The sequence below is a fragment of the Salmo salar genome, unplaced genomic scaffold (genome assembly GCF_905237065.1).
Source record: "Salmo salar unplaced genomic scaffold, Ssal_v3.1, whole genome shotgun sequence".
Classification (NCBI taxonomy): domain Eukaryota; kingdom Metazoa; phylum Chordata; class Actinopteri; order Salmoniformes; family Salmonidae; genus Salmo; species Salmo salar.
In genome coordinates this window covers 1-20,242 of record NW_025549280.1, presented here as the reverse complement: position 1 = coordinate 20,242, position 20,242 = coordinate 1, and the positions used below count along the sequence as shown (strand labels likewise).

The 20,242-nt window shown below is 44.5% G+C and overlaps 1 protein-coding gene across 1 annotated transcript; it reads right to left on the bottom strand.

Annotated features, from left to right (window-relative positions):
* Positions 1–4,244: 4,244 nt before the first annotated feature.
* LOC123736113 (bMERB domain-containing protein 1) lies at positions 4,245–13,544 on the bottom strand (the record flags this gene model as incomplete). Its single annotated transcript, XM_045713155.1, has 4 exons — positions 4,245–5,254; positions 5,908–5,993; positions 7,366–7,480; positions 13,376–13,544. Coding segments are annotated over 4 exons (486 nt in total), but the record flags the coding sequence as incomplete, so codon positions are not given.
* Between the last annotated feature and the right edge of the window lie 6,698 nt (positions 13,545–20,242).

The following is a 20,242-nucleotide window of genomic DNA, read 5'->3' as shown; positions in this document are numbered from 1 at the left end:
GACTGTTAGTGAACAGCATTTTTTAAAGAAATTAGTTGAAGTTCTCTTGTTTCCGCAGAAACCATATATTAGAGGTATTGTTTACATCACCTCCACTCCCCCACTCCTGGTTACTGTTTACACCCCCCCTCCTGGTTACTGTGGAAATGCCCAAGGTTGTTTTTGTTCAACCTTGTTGCTTTTTGTCTACATTTTCAGTGTTGTCTCTACTGATTGAGTAGAGGAGCTGGGATTTTTGATTTTTAAAACAATGAGATAGACTTGGTGTTTTTAGTAAAAGTGGAGAGATGAGATGGGCACTTGTGTGCTCCAGCTGCACATGAAACAGCAAGAGGGGCCCCTGGAGGCCCCGATAGGATCAAAGGGACAAAGGCCCTCGTGCGGCTCTGGACAACGCCTGGCTCTTACAATGGCTTGTATCTGCCATGGCGCTTAGTAAGGGATGGCGTCTGAATGGACTGGAGACATACCACACCTCATCCGTCTTTACATAACATTTTTACTTGTGATTGTCTATAGATTTATTTTTGTTGTTGCCTATCCTACGTGTTGATGAGTGCTGATTGTACCAACCAACCCCAAGTTATGACATTGAGTTCCTACCTACAAGCATGGTTTGGAAAGTAGAAGGCATGACTTGATGTAAGGGAAAAACAGCATCCCTATGAACGGATGTTGAAAGATGCAGTTTTCGCTCTTGTGCTACTGTGTTGAAGATGCAGAAAAGACCAGAGAATTGGGCCAGGGCCCCTGATGTCCATCTCCTTTGATCCAAAATGTCTTCCTTCTGTCAGTGTTACTGTATGTGTTGGAGATTCAGTTGAAGACCAGAGAAATTGGGCCAGAGCCCATGATAGTGATCTCCTTGCCAAGAGCCAATATGGCTGCTCAGATTCCTGTCCTGTTAGTGTTTTTCCTGTTGACTGTGTTTCAAATTAGCATCTAATTTTATTCTCCTCGTTAGTTACTAGACTTTTGTGTTTTGAAGCCCAAGATTTCCTTCCTGTTTCTAATTACATGACTCACTCAGTAAAGGAGGTGGATTTCCCAGAATCTTGAGCGATTTCCGATACGGTATATTGAGGGATAACGGCTTAAAGGCTCAGAATCTTCCGAAAGTGTTAGACCCAGTTTTAACAATGGGCAGAATCTTATTTCTCTCTTTAACAAAGGGACAATCGGCACAAAAGTTGCCTTAAAATTGTGCACTAAAACTTAAATTATACTTTAGTTTGGCCTCGAAAGATACAACTGCGTTTTACGTTAGAACTAACTCCCAGGTGCTACAGTGTCCACTATCTCAGAAGGCAGAGTTAAAATAAGAGGTACAATTGTCATAAGTTTGCTTACATCAGTAAAAAGCAGCATGTACTGGTAAAGTACTCCGTATGCACCTTTGCATAGCTTTGGTTCTTGTAAAAGGTTTATTGTGGGTTTGTTCATTTGAGGTGAAAAAAGAATTGTTTTGCAAGGTTTTGTCGTTGGCTAATTTGTATCGGACTCCACTATAGTGCGATTTAATTGTATCTCGAAGTGAGTATATCATGGTCTGCATCTGAAACGGCAGCATATTCCCTATATAGTGTACTACTTTATATGAACTCTGGTCAAAAGTAGTGCACTATATAGGGAATAGGGTGCTATTTTGGATACTGCCATGTCTGTCAATGTTTGTTTGCACTTCTCTTACAGTCTCTCTGTTGTACTCCCATGGAACTCACCCCCCTCCAGTTTTTGTCATCAAGGTTATCCTTTGTGATCATTTTTCTGTTCTGTATTTGTTTCACTGAAGTATTCTATCGTTTCTTCTCCCTGTTCCCCCTTCATCTTACCTCACCATACACATACAAGACGTTGTTGTAACCGTTTCATTGATGTTGAGGGGACCAAATGATTTCTGTTGAATAAATCACTCAAGCATTACTCCTTCCTCTTATTTTTGACTTGAGTTTCTCTTATTTTTTACTTGCTGAAAGTGACAGTAAGTGCAAAGGGTTTTATGGTTTGCTAGCTGGTAATTTAACAATGTTACTAAAATTTCAAACTGAACGATCCCTTTAAATGACTTGGAAAACCAGTGAATTGCTGAAAGATGCCTTTTTATTTACATACAGTACCAGTCAAAAGTTTGGACACACCAACACATTCAATGGTTTTTCTTTATTTTTACTATTTTCTACATTGTAGAATAACAGTGAATACATCAAAACTATGAAATGACACACATGGAATCATGTAGTAACCAAAAAAGTGTTAAACAAATCAAAATATATTTGAGATTCTTCAAAGTAGCCACCCTTTGCCTTGATGACAGCATTGCACACTTGGCATTCTCTCAACCAGCTTCATTAGGAATGCTTTTCCAACAGTCTTAAAAGAGTTCCAACATATGCTGAGCACTTATTGGCTGCTTGTCCTTTATGGTCAAACTCAATTGGGTTGAGGTCAGATGATTGTGGAGGCCAGGTCATCTGATGCAGCACTCCACTCTCCTTGGTCAAAAAGCCCTTACGCAGCCTGGAGCTGTGTTTTTGGTTGTTGAAAAACAAATGATAGTCCCACTAAGCGCAAACCAGATGGGAGGGCGTAGCGCTGCATAATGCTCTGGGAGCCATACTGGTTGTGTGCCTTGAATTCTAAATAAATCACTGCCAGTGTCACCAGCAAAACACCATCGCACCAACTCCTTCACGATGGGAACCACAGATGCGGAGATCATCTGTTCACCTATTCTGCGTCTCACAAAGACATGGCGGGTTGGAACCAAATATCTCAAATTTGGACTCAACGGACCAAAGGACAGATTTCCTCTGGTCTAATGTCCATTGCTTGTGTTTCTTGGCCCAAGCAAGTCTCTTATTGGTGTCCTTTAGTAGTGATTTCTTTGCAGCAATTTGACCACGAAGGCCTGATTCACACAGTCTCCTCTGAACAGTTGATGTTGAGATGTGTCTGTTACTTGAACTCTGTGAAGCAGTTATTTGGGCTGCAATCTGAGGCTGGTAACTTTAATGAACTTATCCTCTGCAACAGAGGTAACTCTGGGTCTTCCTTTCCTGTGGTGGTCCTCATGAGAGCCAGTGTCATCATACCGCTTGATGGTTTTTGCGACTGCACTTGAAGAAACTTTCAAAGTTCTTCATTTTCCAGATTGACTGTCCTTCATGTCTTAAAGTAATGATGGACTGTTGTTTCTCTTTTCTTATTTGAGCTGTTCTTGCCATAATATTCCCACGGGGGACCAGTACGGAAAAAAATGTATGAAATGTATGCATTCACTACTGTAAGTCGCTCTGGATAAGAGCGTCTGCTAAATGACTAAAATGTAAATGTAAATATGGACTTGGTCATTTTACCAAATAGGGCTATCTTCTGTATACCACCCCTACCTTGTCACAGCACAACTGATTGGCTCAAATGCATTAAGAAGGAAAGAAATTCCACAAAGTAACTTTTTACAAGGCACACCTGTTAATTGAAATACATTCCAGGCACCTCATGAAGCTGGTTGAGAGAATGCCTAGAGTGTGCAAAGCTGTCATCAAGACAAAGAGTGCTACTTTGAAGAATCTCAAATATAAAATATATTTTGATTTAACACTTGTTTTGGTTACTACATGATTCCATATGTGTTATTTCATTGGTTTGATGTCTTCACTATTATTCTACAATGTAGAAAATAGTAAAAATAAAGAACCCTGTAATGAGTAGGTGTGTCCAAACTTTTGACTGGTACTGTATATGTACAGGTATTTTCGGCTCATTTATGCATATTGTTCAATTTGGACATTAAAACATCACTAATATACTACAGAACAAAGTTCAGGGATGGGTCTCAGTGTTTTCCTCAATTCTTTGCTTCTCAAAACCTCCGATGGAAGCAAGGAGAAGGACTTGATGAGTCAAGGAAAATACTTCTGAGATCTACCCAAAGGGAGGCGTGGGGTTAGAGGAAAATAATCTGAAGTAGAGGGTCACTTTGTTGAACAGGACTCCCTAATCTTCTACAAACATTGGATTCCAACAAACTCTTTTCCAGAATCTTAAAGGCATGTACAATAAAGAATTGCATTCACCTCTTCTTGTTTTGCCGTAGAAATTGCAAGACTCGTAGTATGACGCTAATTGTTTTCCTTCCAATACTTATTCATTGTAATCATGAATAATATTGTAGTGATACTATGGTAATAACTACCACTATGTTTTGGTGAAGATAAGAATGACCAGTTGTAAGGCTGACTTTGTCTTAGCAACATAAATGCGTGTATACTGGTTATTGATACGTTAATATACATCATAGAGTAACAAAATAACTCAATCATGCGATTGTTGCAGCTTGCCAATGTAAATGGTATCATAGCAACTGTGTTCAGTAATACTGTTTATATAGGAAGTATACCTTTACAATAAAGGGATTAAAAAAATGTACTACAGTGAGTGAAGTGTTTCATTATCTACAGTTCCAGAGCAAGCATCAGGGTTGGATCAATTCATTTTAAAATCTGGTAATTCGGTAAGTAATCGACTGAATTGAAATGGTATTGACCCCACCCTGTTAAGCATACAGTCCTAAGTCTGAGAGGAGTTCTAGTTGTTCCGTTAAAGGGTTGGAATGGAAGCATACAGTAAATACCCGTTATCAAAATGACAAAGTGAATAACAATTAAGTCATGTCATTTCCTGGTGGACAGAGAACCTTGGTATGATGCATTTGTGGTTCGGTACGGGACGTTGTGCTTATAAATCTGAGGAATATATGTCATTATTGATCTCTGAAGAATGTTTCAATATAAATTGGTCTATTGAAATGTCATTGTAGCTTATGTTGCTTGCTTACAATACTGTACAGGTCCCATATATTCAATTTCCAATTGCCTTTTAACATTATATAGTGTCATGTATTTCATTTCCATCATTTACTGTATTTACATGTGGCCATGCCTGTCCATCTATCACCTCTATATGGGTGTCCATTTTGCACCAGGGTTCTCTGGATCACAGGAAATGATGTAACGATAGGTGATATGACACCAAGAGACCAGGTCAGGTGACAGATGTACAGTGTGACTGTGTTGTTGTTACTAGGGTGGTGCTGTGAATGGGAGGGTGTACTGTCCTCAACTCCTCTGTAACCACGGTTACATGACACAACACTGGGTGGCTCCGCAGCAGTCCTTGATGATGGTGATGGACTTGGTGATGGTCGGCTTGCTGGGCGGAGGATCAGGGACTTGTCTCTTGGGCTTCTGGGGATCTGGGGTAAGAGAGTATGGGCAAATCTGAAATGTCTATTCCCAACATGGTGCACTACTTTTTGCACTCCTACCAGGGGCTCGTATAAGGGTGCACATTTGGACACGTTCTCTGTGGTTTTAGATGGAAATGAAAAAGGCACAGCTATTTCTCTAAGATTCCCATCTTTGAATCTGTCTGAATGAAGTCCAAGCCACGATTAGATTAAATCAACGCCATAACAACTAAGACTGTTCTCGAATCGATATTCTGATATGATTTGAATCAGCTGTTATCACACTAATTCCATTACGTGGCTTGTCAGTTGTTCCTTGTTGCCACTCGATTTATCTCGGTCTTGACCTAATGTGACAGAGCCGGTGTGCCTGGTATGAAACTGTATGACAGTCAGGGCCACTCATATGGTCTGTGACTCTGGATATGACAGAACTAATCTGCTTGGTATTATATAATATCTACATCTTTACTGTATATGTGCTTTTAATATGTACTTGAGTGTTTTCATCAAGGCCACTGTGACCATGACTATGTTGTTGTTGCATTGTCAAGAGGGTGAACCTGTAAGCATTTCATTGCATTGCGTCCTACACGTGTATTGAATTTAAGCTATTGAGTGTGTACTAGTGTGTGTTTTGTATGAAGGATACTACTCACTTTGGGCAGCTTCTCTGGCCAGCTTCTCCAGAGGCATCAGCTTCTGTCTCAGGAACTCAGCCATCTCCTTGTCCTCCTCCTGCTCCCTGTAGAGAGGATATGGGTTACAGTTAGTGGTTACCCCTTACTCAATGGCCAAACGTCACAGTCTGTAGTCTGTAGAATACCCCCATACGTACGTACCAAAGCATTTGCCCCTAAACAGTTGTCACATTCCAGACTGTAACATACCCTGTGGCCATACTCCTATTCCATAAAGTTAGTGACTATTTATGGCACATAAAATCTCCATGCACATAGCTTTGTTTCCAAGAATGTCTCGCAATCTGTCCGTTGCAGTTTACTTCTCATTATCCTCAATACTCCATACATTCACTGAATGACACACTGTGATCTCATATCAGCTCTGCTGTCTGTAAGTAATCTCCATGTCGAAGAAAGGAGGACCAAGATAGCAGGCAGAGGATGGGGAGTAAGTGAGAGACCAAGGGGGACCAAGATAGCAGGCAGAGGATGGGGAGTAAGTGAGAGACCAAGGGGGACCAAGATAGCAGGCAGAGGATGGGGAGTAAGTGAGAGACCAAGGGGACCAAGATAGCAGGCAGAGGATGGGGAGTAAGTGAGAGACCAAGGGGGACCAAGATAGCAGGCAGAGGATGGGGGAGTAAGTGAGAGACCAAGGGGGACCAAGATAGCTGCCTAGGTAGAAGAGGAAGTTGAGATGATAAGGAGTTGAACTGTGGGCATGTGTCACCTCCCTCAGACTGTCTGGCAGTTAGACCGTAATCTCTCCAACTCCCTCAGACTGTCTGGCAGTTAGACTGTAATCTATCCACCTCCCTCAGACTGTCTGGCAGTTTGACCGTAATCTCTCCACCTCCCTCAGACTGTTTGGCAGTTAGACCGTAATCTCTCCACCTCCCTCAGACTGTAAGGCAGTTCTACCTTAATCTCTCCAGCTCCCTCCCTCCACCTCCCTCTCCCCATCTCTTTCCCTCTCTCCAGCTCCCTCCCTCCCTCCACCTCCCTCCCTCCACCTCCCTCCCTCCACCTCCCCTTTCTCCATCTCCCCTCCAGCTCCCTCCCTCTACCTCCCTCTCTCCATCTCTTTCCCTCTCTCCACCTCCCTCCCTCCCTCCCTCCACCTCCCTCCCTCCACCTCCCCTTTCTCCATCTCCCTCCAGCTCCCTCCCTCCACCTCCCTCAGACCACAGTTCTACCTTAATCTCTCCATCTCCCTCCCTCTCTCCAGCTCCCTCCCTCCCTTCACCTCCCTCTCTCCATCTCTTTCCCTCTCTCCAGCTCCCTCCCTCCACCTCCCTCTCTCCATCTCCCTCCCTCTCTCCAGCTCCCTCCCTCCACCTCCCTCTCTCCATCTCCCTCCCTCCCTCTCTCCAGCTCCCTCCCTCCACCTCCCTCTCTCCAGCTCCCTCCACCTCCCTCGGACCACAGTTCTACCTTAATCTCTCCACCTCTGCATCGTCCACTAGGAAATCCCTCTTCTGCACCAGTTTATGGATTTTCAGGATCAACTCCTCCTCCCACTGTCTCTGTTTCTTGGTCTTCTCTCTCTCTGGAGGAAGAAGAGAGGGAGAGAGGGAGGGAGAGAGGGAAGGGGATAGAGGGAGGGAGGTAGAGAGGGGTTAGATTTCAAAGATGATTGATGTTTTATATCAAACTAAAAAGTATATTTTTATCTTATATTAAATACATTTCTCAACTGATACAACATTTGTGAGATACTGAGCTACAGGGGAAGAGGAAACTTCCTGGGAAGGCAGCGTATGCTACCAAATAGTGATTCACATCACAAACAGTAGGGACCCTATTCAATCTGTAAAGCTCAAGTGATGGAAATGTAAAGGTAATTTCCAGTTGACCTGACATATGCAGTGATACCGTGAATGCAGTCTCTGCTAAAGCGGGACATTGCCTTTCAAGTTCAATCATGCTATAAAGCTGAACTTCTGCGATGCGGATTGAATAGAGTCCTAGATATTTAGATTCTTAAATTGTCCTCCTCGTGTTTAATTCATGAGAACTAATCGGGAGACAAAATATGCAAATGCTGTTCAATGATGCAATGTCCTGTCTGAATGGGGGAATTTGCATAAGCAGTCATATTAATGGAATTAATCTCAAATGTTACCCTATGCCCTACACAGGACATTACTTTTCACCAGAGCCCAATGGGTTCATTTGCATAAGCAGTCATAAACTCCGAATCCAATTCTCTGGAAAGGATTTCGACTTTATTCCCCTGACCTTCACACTGAACTCAAAATCAAATTTATTGGTCACATACACATGGTTAGCAGATGTTAATGCGAGTGTAGCGAGATGCTTGTGCTTCTAGTTCCGGCAGTGCAGTAATACCTAACGAGTAATCTAACAATTTCACAACTACCTGATACACACAAATGTAAAGGGATGGAATAAGAATATGTACATACAAATACACTGCTCAAAAAAATAAAGGGAACACTAAAATAACACATCCTAGATCTGAATGAATGAAATAATCTTATTAAATACTTTTCTTTACATAGTTGAATGTGCTGACAACAAAATCACACAAAAATAATCAATGGAAATCCAATTTATCAACCCATGGAGGTCTGGATTTGGAGTCACACTCAAAATTAAAGTGGAAAACCACACTACAGGCTGATCCAACTTTGAAGTAATGTCCTTAAAACAAGTCAAAATGAGGCTCAGTTGTGTGTGTGGCCTCCACGTGCCTGTATGACCTCCCTACAATGCCTGGGCATGCTCCTGATGAGGTGGCGGATGGTCTCCTGAGGGATCTCCTCCCAGACCTGGACTAAAGCATCCGCCAACTCCTGGACAGTCTGTGGTGCAACGTGGCGTTGGTGGATGGAGCGAGACATGATGTCCCAGATGTGCTCAATTGGATTCAGGTCTGGGGAACGGGCGGGCCAGTCCATAGCATCAATGCCTTCCTCTTGCAGGAACTGCTGACACACTCCAGCCACATGAGGTCTAGCATTGTCTTGCATTAGGAGGAACCCAGGGCCAACCGCACCAGCGTATGGTCTCACAAGGGGTCTGAGGATCTCATCTCGATACCTAATGGCAGTCAGGCTACCTCTGGCGAGCACATGGAGGGCTGTGCGGCCCCCCAAAGAAATGCCACCCCACACCATGACTGACCCACCGCCAAACCGGTCATGCTGGAGGATGTTGCAGGCAGCAGAACGTTCTCCACGGCGTCTCCAGACTCTGTCACGTCTGTCACATGTGCTCAGTGTGAACCTGCTTTCATCTGTGAAGAGCACAGGACGCCAGTGGCGAATTTGCCAATCTTGGTGTTCTCTGGCAAATGCCAAACGTCCTGCACGGTGTTGGGCTGTAAGCACAACCCCCACCTGTGGACGTCGGGCCCTCATACCACCCTCATGGAGTCTGTTTCTGACCGTTTGAGCAGACACATGCACATTTGTGGCCTGCTGGAGGTCATTTTGCAGGAGCTCTGGCAGTGCTCCTCCTGCTCCTCCTTGCACAAAGGCGGAGGTAGCGGTCCTGCTGCTGGGTTGTTGCCCTCCTACGGCCTCCTCCACGTCTCCTGATGTACTGGCCTGTCTCCTGGTAGCGCCTCCATGCTCTGGACACTATGCTGACAGACACAGCAAACCTTCTTGCCACAGCTCGCATTGATGTGCCATCCTGGATGAGCTGCACTACCTGAGCCACTTGTGTGGGTTGTAGACTCCGTCTCATGCTACCACTAGAGTGAAAGCACCGCCAGCATTCAAAAGTGACCAAAACATCAGCCAGGAAGCATAGGAACTGAGAAGTGGTCTGTGGTCCCCACCTGCAGAACCACTCCTTTATTGGGGGTGTCTTGCTAATTGCCTATAATTTCCACCTGTTGTCTATTCCATTTGCACAACAGCATGTGAAATTTATTGTCAATCAGTGTTGCTTCCTAAGTGGACAGTTTGATTTCACAGAAGTGTGATTGACTTGGAGTTACATTGTGTTGTTTAAGTGTTCCCTTTATTTTTTGGAGCAGTATATATGGATGAGCAATGGCCGAGCGGCATAGGCAAGATGCAATAGATGGTATAAAATACTGTATACATATAAGATGAGTAATGCAAGATATGTAAACATTATTAAAGTGGCATTTTTTAAGTGACTAGTGATCCATTTATTAAAGTGGCTAATGATTTGAGTCTGTATGTAGGCAGCAGCCTCTCTGTGTTAGTTATGGCTGTTTAACAGTCTGATGGCCTTGAGATAGAAGCTGTTTTTCAGTCTCTCGGTCCCAGCTTTGATGCACCTGAAACTGACCTCGCCTTCTGGATGATAGCGGGGTGAATAGGCAGTGACTCGGGTGGTTGTTGTCCTTGATGATCTTTTTGGCCTTCCTGTGACATTAGGTGCTGTAGGTGTCCTGGAGGGCAGGTAGTTTACCTCCGGTGATGCGTTGTGCAGACCGCACCACCCTCTGGAGACCCTTGCGATTGAGGGCGGTGCAGTTGCCGTACCAGGTAAGATACAGCCCGACAGGATGCTCTCAATTGTGCACCTGTAAAAGTTTGTGAGGGTTTTAGGAGACAAACCGCTGTTGCGCCTTCTTCACCACACTGTCTGTGAGGGTGGACCATTTCAGTTTGTTTGTGATGTGTAAGCCGAGGAACTTAAAACTTTCCACCTTCTCCACTACTGTCCCGTTGATGTGGATAGGGGGTGCTCCCTCTGCTGTTTCCTGAAGTCCATGATCATCTCCTTTGTTTTGTTGATGTTGAGTGAGAGGTTGTTTTCCTGACACCACACTCCGAGTGCTCTCGTCATCATTGGTAATCAAGCCCACTACTGTTGTGTTGTCTGCAAACTTGATGATTGAGTTGGAGGCGTGCATGGCCGCGCAGTCATGGGTGAACAGGAATTACAGGAGAGGGCTGAGCACGCACCCTTGTGGGACCCAGTGATAGACTGACACACACACACACACACACACACACACACACACACACACACACACACACACACACACACACACACACACACACACACACACACACACACACACACACACACACACACACACACACACACACACCACCTGCAATAGATGGAGAACAGTGTACAGTGTTGTTGACAGTCTCAGCTCTTTCTCTCCCACCGGGATAGAACTGGATTGTACAGCCATTCCCTGGAGTCACAGTGTTCCCGGAACACATAGACGGATGCAGAAATCGGAATGTCAAATGGAAAAGGAAAAGCAGCGGGGGCTAGGGCCTTTCTCTGTACTGAGGTAATAACAAAGCTTGTTGGGTCACATACATATTGATACATAGAGTATGGTATATTATGACTCATAATGGTGTAAGGAATTAGATTTGATTTGGAATGTGTGCTAAATGTCAATGAATGTCATGCATAGTGTACTGGATTTAGCTTCTATGTAAGCAGTATGGCATCTGTACAGTATGTAGGCTTTATGTGTGCTCTAATGAACAATTCATTCCATTGTTCTTGTTTGTTGCGATTCCAGATTATCACTAATACAAATCCAGTCACTATGTCATCACAAGTTCATAAGTAAAAGGAGAAACTAGCCTGGTACCAGATCTGTTTGTGCTGTCTGGGACCAGGCTAGACAGCTAACTCTAGACTGTGACGTTGTAGAGTTGTGAAGTTGTAGTGGCTATTTGACTCCATCTGCTGTCAGCCGTGGCCACAAATAGACCTAACATCATTTGTGGAGGAAAGTATAAATAAAGTAGTATTCGTTGAAATAATCTTTGGCCACAGTCTCAGGAAATGGACCATTGGCTCATATAGCCATTACGGTTAGCTATAGGTGTGTGTGTTTGTTTTTCTCCTCTACCCTATTTTTGGGTCTATACTCACTACAGCAGGGGTGTTTTTCCTTTCAATTCAGACCTAGACAACCAGGTGAGGGGAGTTCCTAACTAATCAGTGACCTTAATTCATCAATTAAGTACAAGGGAGGAGCGAAAACCCGCAGACACTCGACCCTCTGTGGAATAAGTTTGACACGTGCTCTACAGCATGCAGAAGCAATTTGGCTAAGCTAAGGGTACACTGAGGATACATCCTGATATGCTTGTTCTATTTCCTAGAGGGATACACAGTATAGCTCATTTTTCTCCCTGTTATGTTGCCGGGTAGAATAGGACAGGGGAGGGCGGTGAAGTGGATTTCTTGGCTGTAGTTATATATGGTTAATACTATATGGTACATTTTTCTCTCTGTTGCCAGGTAGGATAGGAAAGGCAATTGGACAGGAGAGGGCAGCCAGTGGAGGTCTTGTGATGTCTGTGTTGCCGTTAGTTACCTGGATATATGGTTATTGGTAAACTGGGTGGTTCAAGCCCTGAATGCTGATTGACTGACAGTCGTGGTATATCAGACCGTATACCACAGTTATGACAAAACATTTATTTTTACTGCTCTAATGACGTTGGTAACCAGTTTAACTTCCATGGGATTGGTGTCGCTCCCACAGGGAGGTTGAGCTAACGTGCGCTAATGTGATTAGCATGAGGTTGTAAGTAACAAGAACATTTCCCAGGACATATCTGATATGGGCAGAAAGATTAAAATCTTTTTAACCTCTACGGGATCAGTGTCCCCCCCGGCAGGGACGGTTGAGCTAACGTAGGCTAATGTGATTAGCATGAGGTTGTAAGTAACAAGAACATTTCCCAGGACATAGACATATCTGATATTGGCAGAAAGCTTAAATTCTTGTTAATCTAACTGCACTGTCCAATTTACTGTAGCTATTACAGTGAAAGAATACCATGCTATTGTTTGAGGAGAGTGCACAGCTATGAACTTGAAAATGTATTAATAAACCAATTAGGCACATTTGGGCAGTCTTGATACAACATTTTGAACAGAAATGCAATGGTTCATTGAATCAGTCTAAAACTTTGTACATACACTACTGCCATCTAGTGGCCAAATTAAAAAGTGTGCCTAACCTGGAATATTACATTTTGGCCTTTCTCTTGCATTTCAAAGATGCAAGATCTAATGTGTTATATTTTCCTACATTAATTTCACATTTACACAAACTTCAAAGTATTTCCTTCAAATGGTATCAAGAATATGCATATCCTTGCTTCAGGTCCTCAAGCTACAGGCAGCTACTGTCATTTTAGGCGAAAATGGAAGAAAAGGGTCCAATCCTTATTATAATAGCAATAAGGCACCTTGGGTGTTTGTGGTATATGGCCAACTGCTAAGGGCTGTATCCAGGAAATCCGTGTTGAGTCGCACCTAAGAGCAGCCCTTAGCCGTGGTATATTGGCCTTATACCACACCCTCTTGTGCCTTGTTGCTTAAATATATACCTCAGGTATATGGTTGATATATGGTCGATTTTTCTGCCTGTTATTGGGTAGGATAGCTGTGGGCAGTGGAACTGTTGTGACTGTGATTGTCTCTATTTGTTGCTGTTAGTTACCTGGTACAGTTACCACCTTCCTCAGCTCCTGTTTCAGACTCATGATGTCTTTGCAGAGCTGGATGTCGTCCGCCCTGGAAAAGACAACAACATTTCTTCCAGTTAGGAAGGGTAAAGCACAGTGTGACTCTATGGCCCTGTTCCATTTTGGTTCCTCCAAGTGACCTGGCTATTGGAGGCCTATTGACATAATTTGCATTCATCTAGTTATTTCAGATCTGTGAGCTAGGGGGACCGGGATAGGATTTGAAAAGGTATGGTGCCCGCTATCCACTCTATCCATTTCCTAACATAAAAATGCCCTACTATATATCAATGCGGCCCAGTACATAATAAACACACTGTGCAGTCATACTGACAGATATCTTATACAAATAGTGTTTTACAGTAATATAAAAGATAAAGCAAACATCCACATATAAAAGCTATAGGGGGAAATATATAAAGTTACACCCCCCTTAGGGAAGAGTGTGGGCAGATGAAAAGTGTTGAATGAATCACTCCTCTACCAGATCCTCTGGTCCTGAAGACCCACCCTGAGGACCCTACTGGTACCTCTCTGTCATGTCATCCCCCTCTCTTCTCCTCCCCTTCCTCCCTCCATCCCTTGTTCTTCACCTCCCCTCCCTCCATCTCTCCTTCTCTCTCTTTCCACTCCTTCCCATCCATCCCTCTCCTCCCCTCCATCACTCCCTCCCTCCCTCCTTCTTTCACTCATTCGCGCTTTCCCCTCTCTTCTCTGCCCCCTCCCACTCTCCCTCTCCACCTCCTCCCATTCATCTCTCTCTTCCTCTCCTCCCCTCCTTTCCCTCCCTCCATCCATCCCTACCGTTCTCTCTGCAGCGCTGTGACAGCTACCAGGGATTTAAGTCTCTCTGTTGTAAATCACAGACTGATGACTCATCCACCAGCTCCCAACACCTCTCCCTCCTCCTCCTCCTCCCTCCATCTCTCTCCCTGTTCCTCCTCAGTCTCCTCTCACTCCCTCCCTCCATCCCTCCCTTCATCTCTCACCTCCCCCTCTGCCTCCTCCACTCTCTACCTGTCCCTCTTCTTCATCTCCCTCTCTTCCTCCTCTTCCTCCATCCCTCTCCCTGCTATCCTCCCTACCTCCCTTCATCTCTCTCCACCTCCTGTAGTTCCCTCTTTCTCCCCTGTTCCCATTCTTCAGCCTCTTCTCCCTCTGCTCTTTCGACCCCCTGTAATTTCTCACCCACTCACTTGTTCCTGTCTCTCAACCTCAACATCTTTTTCTCTCCTCCTCACTATCCTCTATCTGCCTTGTGTTGTTTACTCACTCACTAGAACCCAACGGTGCTTCCAGCAGGCTTTGCCACTCCATCTGCTACATAATGTGTGTGTGTGTGTGTGTCTGAGTCACACATAGCTGGAGGTATTGGCATCACTGTTCGTTGATGAAGCCATCCAAGCTAATGAAGCCACACTTCCCATCGATCTCTTTCCAGTTTCTATTGATTGTATTTGCCACCACACCAAAACATTTCACTGTTTATTTTCTCAATGTTTATAACTCAATAGCGACACAATATGGTGGTCCAAGTTCCCCTGAAAATCAAGCATGAACTTCTGATCATCTGGTCACCTGACCCCGTGACAAGACCAATAAGATCACCAACGACCTGTTGATGGCGGTTGCAGGCTCCCCCTGTCTCCTGATCGTCCTGGACTTGAGAGCAGTGTTTGACACTGTCAACCACCCTATCCTCCTGGAACGCCTCCCGGGACACCATCGGACTGTCTGGATCAGCTCTGAGCTGGTTCCACTCCTACCTCTCAGACAGGACTGAGTATGAGTATTGTGGTGTCCCACAAGGATCTGTTCTTTGACCCATACTGTTTGTCCTCCTCAGTCGTGTCATCAGCCGGCATGGAATCACATTGCACTACTATGCTGATGACACCCAGCTGTATCTAAAAATGGCCCCCTGTCCCTCTGATGCAAGTGCCCGTCTGAACACCTGCCGTGAGCAGATAAGGGCACGAATGAAGCAAAACTTCCTTCAACTGAACAGCAGCAAAACTGAGGCCCTACTTCTTGGCACCCCCACCAGGACCAGCACTCACTGTTAACACACCTCATCATTGCAGGACAGATCACTCCTCTCTTCCCCTCAGATTCCAATCTGCCTGTACAGCTTGATTCCTCCCTGACCTTTGACAGCCACATCAGACGACTGTGTAAATCTTGATTCCTCCCTGACCTTTGACAGCCACATCAGACGACTGTGTAAAGTGTTATTCTATCACCTTAAGAACATTGCCAAACTCCGTCCCACCCTCACTCAGGCTGACGCAGGGAAGCTGATCCATGCCTTTATCTCCTCAAGGCTGGATTACTCTCTTCACCGGGATCCCTGACAGGAGTCCTCAGAAGCTCCAATACGTCCAGAACAGCACTGCCAGGATCCTGATGTGAGTGAGGAAACACCATCACATCACCCCCATCCTGGCATCTATGCACTGGCTGTCTCATTCCGGGTTGAATTCAAAACCCTTCTGCTGACTTTCCAGTGTATTCATGGCAAAGAACTGCTCTCCCTCCATAACTCTACCCGCACCCCTCTGGTCAAGTGATAGACTGTTCCTCCACGCCCCCAGGACCTAGCTTCTTGTCTCTTGTAGAATCAGCTGGGTTCTCCACAATGAAATAGGGTGCAGGCCAGGCAGCAGGCTGTTAGCCAGCCTGCCAGCTTAGTGGAGTCTGCCACTAGCACAGTCAGCGTAGTCAGCTCAGCTTTCCCCATTGAGACCGTGTCTGTGCCTCGATCTAGGTTGGGCAAAATTAAAAATGGCAGTGTTCGCTTTAGCAATCTCACTAGTATAAAGACCTCCTCCATTCCTGCCATTATTGAAAGAGATTGTGATACCTCACATCTCAAAATTGGGTTACTTAATGTTAGATCCCTCACTTCCAAGGCAGTTATAGTCAATGAACTAATCACTGATAATAATCTTGATGTGATTGGCCTGACTGAAACATGGCTTAAGCCTGATGAATTTACTGTGTTAAATGAGGCCTCACCCCCTGGTTACATTAGTGACCATACCCCGTGCATCCGGCAAAGGCGGAGGTGTTGCTAACATTTACGATAGCAAATTTCAATTTACAAAAAAAAACCAACAATGACGTTTTCGTCTTTTGAGCTTCTAGTCATGAAATCTATGCAGCCTACTCACTCACTTTTTATAGCTACTGTTTATAGGCCTCCTGGGCCATATGCAGTGTTCCTCACTGAGTTCCTGAATTCCTATCGGATCTTGTAGTCATAGCAGATAATATTCTAATTTTTGGTGACTTTAACATTCACATGGAAAAGTCCACAGACCCACTCCAAAAGGCTTTCGGAGCCATCATCGACTCAGTGGGTTTTGTCCAACATGTCTCTGGACCTACTCACTGCCACAGTCATACTCTGGACCTAGTTTTGTCCCATGGAATAAATGTTGTGGATCTAAATGTTTTTCCTCATAATCCTGGACTATCGGACCACCATTTTATTACGTTTGCAATTGCAACAAATAATCTGCTCAGACCCCAACCAAGGAGCATTAAAAGTCATGCTATAAATTCTCAGACAACCCAAAGATTCCTTGATGCCCTTCCAGACTGCCTCTGCCTACCCAAGGACGTCAGAGGACAAAAATCAGTTAACCACCTAACCGAGGAACTCAATTTAACCTTGCGCAATACCCTAGATGCAGTTGCACCCCTAAAAACTAAAAACATCTGTCATAAGAAACTAGCGCCCTGGTATACAGAAAATACACGAGCTCTGAAGCAAGCTTCCAGAAAATTGGAACGGAAATGGCGCCACACCAAACTGGAAGTCTTCCGACTAGCTTGGAAAGACAGTACCGTGCAGTATCGAAGAGCCCTTACTGCTGCTCGATCATCCTATTTTTCCAACTTAATTGAGGAAAATAAGAACAATCCGAAATTTCTTTTTGATACTGTCGCAAAGCTAACTAAAAAGCAGCCTTCGCAAATGGAGGATGGCTTTCACTTCAGCAGTAATAAATTTATGAACTTCTTTGAGGAAAAGATCATGATCATTAGAAAGCAAATTACAGACTCCTCTTTAAATCTGGGTATTCCTCCAAAGCTCCATTGTCCTGAGTCTGCACAACTCTGCCAGGACCTAGGATCAAGGGAGATACTAAAGTGTTTTAGTACTATATCTCTTGACGCAATGATGAAAATAATCATGGCCTCCAAACCCTCAAGCTGCATACTGGACCCTATTCCAACTAAACTACTGAAAGAGCTGCTTCCTGTGCTTGGCCCTCCTATGTTGAACATAATAAACGGCTCTCTATCCACCGGATGTGTACCAAGCTCACTAAAAGTGGCAGTAATAAAGCCTCTCTTGAAAAAGCCAAATCTTGATCCAGAAATTATAAAAAACTATCGGCCTATATCGAATCTTCCATTCCTCTCAAAATTTTTTTGAAAAAGCTGTTGCACAGCAACTCACTGCCTTCCTGAAGACAAACAATGTATACGAAACGCTTCAGTCTGGTTTTAGACCCCATCATAGCACTGAGACTGCACTTGTGAAGGTGGTAAATGACCTTTTAATGACGTCAGACCGAGGCTCTGCATCTGTCCTCGTGCTCCTAGATCTTAGTGCCGCTTTTGATACCATCGATCACCACATTCTTTTGGAGAGATTGGAAACCCAAATTGGTCTACATGGACAAGTTCTGGCCTGGTTTAGATCTTATCTGTCGGAAAGATATCAGTTTGTCTCTGTGAATGGTTTGTCCTCTGACAAATCAATTGTAAATTTTGGTGTTCCTCAAGGTTCCGTTTTAGGACCACTATTGTTTTCACTATATATTTTACCTCTTAGGGATGTCATTCGAAAACATAATGTTAAATTTCACTGCTATGCGGACGACACACAGCTGTACATTTCAATGAAACATGGTGAAGCCCCAAAATTGCCCTCGCTAGAAGCCTGTGTTTCAGACATAAAGAAGTGGATGGCTGCAAACTTTCTACTTTTAAACTCGGACAAAACAGAGATGCTTGTTCTAGGTCCCAAGAAACAAAGAGATCTTCTGTTGAATCTGACAATTAATCTGGATGGTTGTACAGTCGTCTCAAATAAAACTGTGAAGGACCTTGGCGTTACTCTGGACCCTGATCTCTCTTTTGAAGAACATATCAAGACTGTTTCAAGGACAGCTTTTTTTCCATCTACGTAACATTGCAAAAAATCAGAAATTTTCTGTCCAAAAATGACGCAGAAAAATTTATCCATGCTTTTGTTACTTCTAGGCTGGACTACTGCAATGCTCTACTTTCCGGCTACCCGGATAAAGCACTAAATAAACTTCAGTTAGTGCTAAATACGGCTGCTAGAATCCTGACTAGAACCAAAAATTTGATCATATTACTCCAGTGCTAGCCTCCCTACACTGGCTTCCTGTTAAGGCAAGGACTGATTTCAAGGTTTTACTGCTAACCTACAAAGCATTACATGGGCTTGCTCCTACCTATCTTTCCGATTTGGTCCTGCCAAGTACATACCTACACGTACGCTACGGTCACAAGACGCGGCCTCCTAATTGTCCCTAGAATTTCTAAGCAAACGGCTGGAGGTAGGGGCTTTCTCCTATAGAGCTCCATTTTTATGGAATGGTCTGCCCTACCAATGTGAGAGGGCACGGACTCAGTCTCAACTCTTCAAGTCTTTACTGAAGACTTATCTCTTCAGTAGGTCCTATGATTAAGTATAGTCTGGCCCAGGAGTGTGAAGGTGAACGGAAAGGCTGGAGCAACGAACCGCCACCTTGCTATCTCTGCCTTGCCGGTTCCCCTCTTTCCACTGGGATTCTCTGCCTCTAACCCTTTTACAGGGGCTGAGTCACTTGGCCTACTGGTGTTCTTCCATGCCGTCCCATGGGAGTGCGTCCCACTTGAGTGGGATTTGAGTCACGCACGTGGTCTTCCTGTCTGGGTTGGCGCCCCCCTTGGGTTGTGCTGCATGGCCGGGATCATTGGTATATCTCAGCCAGCTCTTAGGACCGGTAAGTTGGTGGTTGGAGACATCCCTCTAGTGGTGTGGGGGCTGTGCTTTGGCAAAGTGGGTGGGGTTATATCCTGCCTGTTTGGCCCTGTCCGGGTATCATCGGATGGGGCCACAGTACAGTCTTCTGATCCCTCCTGTCTCAGCCTCCAGTATTTATGCTGCAGTGTTATGTGTCGGGGGCGAGGTCAGTCTGTTACATCTGGAGTATTTCTCTTGTCTTGATCCGGTGTCCTGTGTGAATTTAAATATGCTCTCTAATTCTCTCTTTCTCTCTTTCTGTCTTTCTCTCCGGAGGAGACGAGCCCTAGGACCATGCCTCAGGACTACCTGGTATGATGACTCCTTGCTGTCCCCTAGTCCACCTGGCCGTGCTGCTGCTCCAGTTTCAACTGTTCTGCCTGGGCGGCTATGGAACCCTTGACCTGTTCACCGGACAGTTTGCTTGTTTTACCCTCGACAACTACTATGATTATTATTTTTGACCATGCTGTGGTGCATTTATGAACATTTCAACATTTTAACATTTTGACCATGTTCTGTTATAATATCCACTCCTGCACAGCCAGAAGAGGACTGGCCAAATTTCATAGCCTGGTTCCCTCAAGGTTTCCTTCCTAGGTTTCTTGGCCTTTCTAGGGAGTTTTCCTAGGAGTTTTTCCTAGCCACCGTGCTTCTTTCATGGGCTTGCTTTGCTTGCTGTTTGGGGTTTTAGGCTGGGTTTCTGCAATAGCACTTTGATAACATTTTCATGATGGCACGAAGGCCTATATAAAACAAATTTGATTTCTTTGTGTCAGTTGCCCTGTCT